General features: G+C 43.4%; 1 protein-coding gene across 2 annotated transcripts in view; it reads right to left on the reverse strand.

The window, feature by feature from the left end:
- The window catches only part of LOC112264169 (USP6 N-terminal-like protein), a 37,158-nt gene extending 30,036 nt beyond the window's left edge, over nt 1-7,122 (reverse strand). The window contains exons 1-3 of one of the 2 annotated variants that reach the window (XM_042330753.1): nt 6,843-7,122; nt 1,882-1,955; nt 1,191-1,278 (exon numbers count right to left, since the gene is read on the reverse strand). In XM_042330753.1, coding sequence (XP_042186687.1) covers nt 1,191-1,278; nt 1,882-1,889 — 96 coding nt within the window. In that variant the 5' untranslated portion in view covers nt 1,890-1,955; nt 6,843-7,122. The remainder of the gene's footprint in view (nt 1-1,190; nt 1,279-1,881; nt 1,956-6,842) is intronic. The other variant, XM_042330754.1, reaches the window with a different exon arrangement.
- Between the last annotated feature and the right edge of the window lie 211 nt (nt 7,123-7,333).

Below are 7,333 nucleotides of genomic sequence, written 5' to 3' on the forward strand. Positions count from 1 at the left end.
CTGTCAGCCAATCAGCATTCAGGGCTTGAACCACCCAGTTTATAATACGTCATAACCTTGTTTGGCAAGACAACATCAAAGGGCAGCCAAGTTGTTGCCTTTGCCAAACAGAAACAGAAATGGCAACCTGACTAAGCCATCTGCACCTTACATTAAACAGAACACCCATGGTGAATTGCACTAGAAACCTGGTGTCTGTACTGTCACCACCTGAGGTCTGAGACAGTGTGTGCTTCTTCTGTTCAGAAGTCAAATACCACATAGACAGTAGAATCCTACAGACAGACAGAAATCAGCTGATTTCAGTTATGGTTCAGTAGCTGAGAGAGACCATGGTGTAATTGATTGCTATGGTCTAGCTGTGGCCGTTGTCACAGGTGTTGCTAAGGCCAGACAGGGTCCCCTCTACAGATGTCCGATCTTAATATGATCACCCTATTGCAGGATAACTTTCCTGCAATGCAGGAATGCAGGAATATGCAGGAATGTTTTACTTGTAGTGTATTTAGGGTTTAAAAAAAAAGGCTTCTAAAGTTTGAATTTCGACTTTGACATATCAGACTTAATTTTCTCTTATCAACCCTACAAAAATGTCCTCGTAACTTATACATTTTTTGTGGCTGCAGGATTATTTTCCTTCTGTAGCAAACTGGCTCGAATGCAGATCCTATGTACAGTATGTTCTCATGTCTTGTTGCCTGTGAGCTAAATTTAACTCTGTCTCATTCCTACTCGTCTCTCTTGCTATTTCGAGTGTCAACTCTATCTCATTCGCTATAGTTCTCCCTCCCTCGCTCTCCCTCCCTCTTGCACTTCCCAGTGTCAGTGTGTCTGCTGACACACATTTGAAGAGGGGACACTGGTCAGACAGATATTGTTAGGGTAATTTGGATCGCTTGAAGGTCATGACCTCCAGTTTGCACTAAACAGACTGCATAATCTATCATTTTATAACGTATACTTCTATAGGTTTTATAGAATTAACAACATACATGCACATATAGGCCTATGTAATCACTCGTACAGTATGATTGTGTTTGCCTGGCAACTGTCACTGCTTTAGCTGCATATGTGCGTCTAAATCTCCACTATATTACATAATCATTTTCTGTTACACAACAAACCACAAGCATGCTATTAGGCTTCTTCATCAACCCACACACACATTGCTTAGCAACACACATACACACATTCAAATTCGGCTTCTCTTTCTTCTCCCTCTTAGAGCGACGGTCACTCTTTTGAACGACACGCTCAAAGAAGTGCGAACTCTTCCTCCTGTGTGAACCAGATGGACAACACGCAGACAGAGAGGACATGTGGTACAGTCAGACAGGATATAACTCCATGACATGTACGGGAAGATGGGAATGCATGTTTGTTTAAAGTACAAACTCAGGCCAAAGTGAATTAACATCTGATCATCAAGGACGTGCATTACAAAACTGCACTCGCGTGGACACAACAACAGCTCTGCTGTTTGGTTTTGACTGGTGTGGTTGATCTGTTTCCTTGTTTATGGAGGTGATGGAGGTGGTACAGTCTACCTACATAAGCAGACCGGTCTTAGACTAACTTATTCATGGATACATCAATGCAAGCCTGGGGCAAAACAGCGCTTTTGCTATGCTATGCAATGCTATGTGACTAAAATGACTGTTACTGGAACTTTGTAATGACTGATGTCTGTGGAGCTTTCAAACCTTATCTAGTTCTCTAACTGGAGAGGCTTTTGTTGGACAGGTCGCTTGGGTTATTTTGGTCATCGGGTAATTGAGAAATAACTACGGTGGGAGTGCACATGGCAATTTTAGAGCTTTGAAAACAGTTTACAGCATCCTAAAAACCCTCTGAACAGTGTATTTGTTGAACGCCACCCACCGTATCATATTTCAAGATGATGTCAGCGCGTTCCTCTGCTATCCACGTCTCAATGTCTTTCTTCATGTCAATATCTGAAAAGGAAAATATGGTTTGCATGGTTGTGGGCAAATGTGTTGGCAAAAATATAACAGACATGCTCTTAATTTTACAGCATGCCAGCAAGCCAACCCCAGATGTCGGTCGAACTGACTACTGGATACACATGGGTGCTGAATTTAAAACAAGAAGGTGGCCATGTCTGTAAAAAGAAGAGGTGATGTTGTGTTTGTCCATTCAGTTGGTAAATTCACTCTATTATTGATCATAAGCCTGTAACCGTCTCCTGCCACTGTGCCTACAGAGCCCTGACCAGCATGTGTCCGCTCCTCAGCTCAGTGTTGACACAGTGTCACACTACGGCTGAATGCACTTCACATGCTTTCCTTATTGGGATAGTTGAAAACGTGGTGTCTATTGAGGAAGATAATTTTAAAAAACTAGCAAAACTTGCAGATTCGAATGGGTGAAAGGTAAACAGAACACAGGTTTGAGAAGCAGAGAGCCATGTGGATGTACAGTATGTTGGCAGTGTGTGAGGAGGACGTCGGTGTGTCTGTCTGTTCGGTGGACCTGTAATATAAGCCCCCTGGGAACCAAGAGTCCTGCCAGTGTTTGGCTGACAGTACCTGCTGTTGGGAGCTGGCTTTTAAGCGTGAAAATCTGGAATACGTCGCTGAGGGAGAGAGAAGAACGTAGAACGTTTACATTCTGTCAGGATATGTTATTGTTAGCCATCGGGGATCCTTATGGGAGAAGAGACAGTCTGGTGCAAGGCAACAGCCGTGAGTTGAGGAGGAGTGAGCAATTTGGGGCAGAGGTCAGGTCAGATGACGTGTGAGGAAGGACAGATGTCACTAAGTTTCTGTCTAGCAACAGAGATGCATTGGCTGTTTAGAGGTGTAGGAGAAGCCTCAGCATAGGAGAAAGTGTTAAATACCAGTGCTTGTGTGAATACGTTTTTTGTTTAATCAGCTGTATGACCCAATGGGTGAATAAACTTGGATTGAGCTTTAAGCGTCTGTGAGTTTTTTTTACTCTGTTTATTTAGAACCACTAACCCCTACCTTCCTGCTCCCTTCCCCTCTCTATCTCTCTCTTCACCCTCCTACACAGGAATCTACCTCACACACACACGCACGCACGCACACGTCTGTGCACAATGAAATGACGTAACGCTAATCCTCCAAAAAGTACGAAGGCAACCAGTTCAAGGGTCCTCAACTGTACGTTCTGTAGGCCTGTTTGAGAACATGGATAGCCAGTGTAGGCCTACAGAAGTTTGCTTTGGTTCGAGAAGTGAATATTGATTTCACCGCCCTCCCAACCCGTTACAAAGCTTTCTGCCCTCACTGAGTTTACTTGTTCACACGTGGCAGAGTGTAGCATGTTTATGCCTATACCTCTATGGTGCTACACACCACAAGCACAGGTTTTGACTCAATCCATCATGTGAACAGACCACATCAGTGGGATCCCTACAGTACAAGAATGTGAATACTGTGCTCTCCAAAACAAAACAGCGGGATGGTCCTAATCCCAGTTAATCCACACTTTCTATGGGCTGCATCATTACCAGTGTCCTGGTTCCAGATCAGTCGTAATCTGGACCACAGCAGGACACATCTCATCACTATCCTTGAGGCCAGGATTACACAACCAATAGTTGTTATTTTCCAACTTGCTTGAAAGGCAGCTTCGGTAAAAAAGGAAATGTAATTCCATCACTCTGGTTTCTCTTAATTTAGGTTGTGTGACTGGCTTTCAGCCACCGAGTGGAGACGCAACTACATGCAACAGGAGCATGGCACAAGTCTAATGAAAGATAACTGTATTGTTTATGGTATTCATTTTGAGGGGGCACATGTTGGACATATGTAGACCCTGCACACATCCCTCAAGCACCGGCAGTCAGGCACCGGCAGTCAGGCACCGGCAGTCAGGCACAGGCAGCTAGAACAGGTTCGGAGACAGTGTGGGGAGGCAACCTCTCAATGTGAGCAAGACAAAGGAGCTGATCGTGGACTATAGGAAACGGAGCGCCGAACAGGCCCCCAATAACATCGGGACTGAAGTGGAGCGGGTCGAGAGTTTCATGTTCCTTGGTGTCCACATCACCAACAAACTATCACGGTCCAGACACACCAAGACAGTTGTGAAGAGGGCACGACAACACCTTTTCCCCCTCAAGGAGACTGAAAAGATTTGGCATGTGTCCGCAGATTCTCAAAACGTTATACAGCTGCACCATCGACAGCATCCTGACCGGTTGCATCACCACCTGGTATGGCAATTCCTTGGCATCTGGCCATCAGGTGCTACAGGGAGTACGTCACTGGGGCCGGTTGCCCAGAGGAAGGCCCAGAAAATTGTCAAAGACTCCAGTCACCCAAGTCATAGGCTTGGGGGTAGAAGTTGTTAAAGGAGCCTCTTGGTCCTAGACTCGGCTACCGCACAGAGCGCCAAGTCTAGTACCAAGAGGCTCCTTAACAGCTTCTAGCCCCCAAGCCATAAGTCTGCTGAACAATTCATCAAATGGCCACCCGGACTACTTACTTTAACCCCCCCTTTGTTTTTACACTGCTGATACTCGCTGTTTATTATCTATGTATAGTCACTTTACAAATGACCTCGACTAACCTGTAGCCCTGCACATTGATTCGGTACCCCCTTTATATAGCCTCATTATTGTTATGTACATTTATTGTGCTATTTTATATACATGTATATATATTTTTTTTACTTTAGTTTATTTAGTAAATATTTTATGAACTATATTTCTTGAACTGCATTGTTGGCTAAGGGCTTGTAATTAAGCATTTCACTGTATTTGGTCCATGTGACAAATAACATTTGATTTGATTTGTTCCAGCCTGGCCCTAAAACACCCGATTGAGCTAACCGTGGTCTAACCTGAGTATCACAATTGTTTCAATCAGGTTTGTCAATGCTGGGCTGGAACAAAACCCTGCACAAACACACACACACACACACACACACACACACACACACACACACACACACACTGGGCCGTTGGAGCCAACTTAAAGGGGCAGTGCAGTTAAACGTGATTTTCCATTTATATATTTCCGTGAGGTCGAAATAACACTGAAATTGTGAAAATTATAATAATGTCATTTTTGTGTAAGATCAGTTTAAAAAAATACCTGGCATATCAGCCTGTTCAGGTGGGATGGAACTTTTGGACCAGATCATGACATCACAATGTGATCAGATTATATAGACCAATGACTGTGCATCTGGGTAAGGGGTGAGCTCAAGACCATCCTATCAGTCAATCAGGGCTGTGTATGTAAATATCTTAACATTTGTTTCTTATGCCCACACGATCAGACTGAGCATTTCAAGGAAGTTCAGGGAAATAAATGATAAAAAAATATATTTTGGAGTTATTTTCATTCATATAAAACACACACAGTGATTTATTAAAAATACAGTAATGATTTAAAAAATACAATTACAAAGAGTGCTTTAGGGTAACACAGACAGGACTGAATGTCTAGAACGTGAATGTAGGCTAGACCTACTGAATAATTCAGTGAGGTAGAGGATGAAGCACATGTCTGCCAGACAGATGGTGGTCACTCATTGGCGCAAATAAAACACAGCAGGGGAGATGACTGAAGGCTACGGGCTGGAGTCTACACAGTACACCTGGAACTTCATGGTCAGCAGATTACTGATGTCTGTCCAACCAGTGACCACAAGGAGAAAGACATTTGACCCTCCTGGCCTCCACTGTGTGGCCTAACATTTGCTTGGTTTTATTAATGGGTAAAAAGAAACGTGACAACACACCCCTCCTAACCAAAGGAACAGAGGTCTCAGTTCGGGACACATCAATGTCAATATGGTTGGCTACTGATGGTCAGTACCAGCTTCACCTCTTTACCTCTGATCTTACTTTCAGAACAACAAACTCAGAAGAGGGAACACAGGCGACGGTGATCCTCGCTATTATAAAGCGCTGCATGTGCTGCATACTATTCCAAGCATCTGGCTGAAACTGCCATGTGGTCAGTGGTCTGAAATCCTAGCAGGCATATGGAGTTACTGAGAATGTCGCTGTTAGCAGGGCAGAGGCCGGAAGAGAGACCAGAGAGGGTTTAAGTAGCCGGTTGTGCCCCAACTGATTGACTATACATCTGGTCCAGAGGAAGTTGACCCACGCACACACATACATAGATACAAAGGGAATGAGTCCCGAACAGATGAACATGCACAAGAACACAAGCACATGCATGAAAAAAATAACACATAACTAATTGTGCATGACAAAAACGATTTATAGCACATATATAATATTGTAAAACAATAAAGATACTATTTTCCGGAACTTAAAACAAAAAAAAGGAAGGAAATAAGTGTTCCTGTGTATTTCACATCGGGCAACCTATGCAAATCCATCTATTGAATCTTATCCTAAGCAGGAAATCAAGTTACTGTGGTGTTTGTTTATAACCATATTCGCCATGCTACAGAGAAAGGCTACATTGAAATCAAGGGGATTTTGCCTGGTGTGGATCAAATGTAATGACATTCATAGCTTAAATTTTATTAATGGGGTGTTTTCAGCAGAGAATGACGAAATAGACTGTTCTGAAAAAGAAGATTAATGCAAACCTTCCATCATTCATAGGGTAAATTACAAGAAAATAGTAACTATACCTATAATGTATTTGCTTTATGATCACTGTGTCAGAGTTTAACTGCAAGGTTGTGGAGACGCAAAACTATAGCCTATTCAAAAGCAATACAGGCAACGCACAAAAGGCTAAACCAAACCGCACGAGTAGGTGTTGTGGCATTCATCAGCATTTTCATAGCCTATAACGTAGCGTTATGCCAGCAGGAGAATTCTACACGAGAAAACAATAAATTAAAAAAAATAGATTATTTACCTTTTATTGTGGATATCTCTCTGCGCTATCCCTGCAGTATAAATATTATAATTCCCTCTTCTCATTATCCCGTCGCTCCTGGAATTTTAGATCCTCGGGAGTTGTCACCCAAATCGCGGAATCGCAACAATAGCCGCGACGTCTACAGTGGGTCCATGCTGGAGCACACGGGCTACCTACTTCTAACGGGATAGTGGTTCATTTGTCACTGAACAGTCTGTGGTGGGTGCACTGAGCAGGCGCAGCAGCGTGGCATACGTGACATAAATATGCTTGCTGTATGATGATGACTTAAAAAGGTACAGTCCTCCTGCGTTACAGTCCTATTTTTACGGACCGACTCACCTCATGTACACTGCAGTGGAGGCTGATGTTAAGTATATTATGTGCTTTTGGCGCCCTCTCATGGCTGTACGGCTGCTTTACACCAACCAAGGTGTAGTATTGTACTCCGGTGCAGAACTGAGACCTCTAGCATGTTCTTCAGGGCT

Source organism: Oncorhynchus tshawytscha, linkage group LG12 (genome assembly GCF_018296145.1).
Source record: "Oncorhynchus tshawytscha isolate Ot180627B linkage group LG12, Otsh_v2.0, whole genome shotgun sequence".
NCBI lineage: Eukaryota > Metazoa > Chordata > Actinopteri > Salmoniformes > Salmonidae > Oncorhynchus > Oncorhynchus tshawytscha.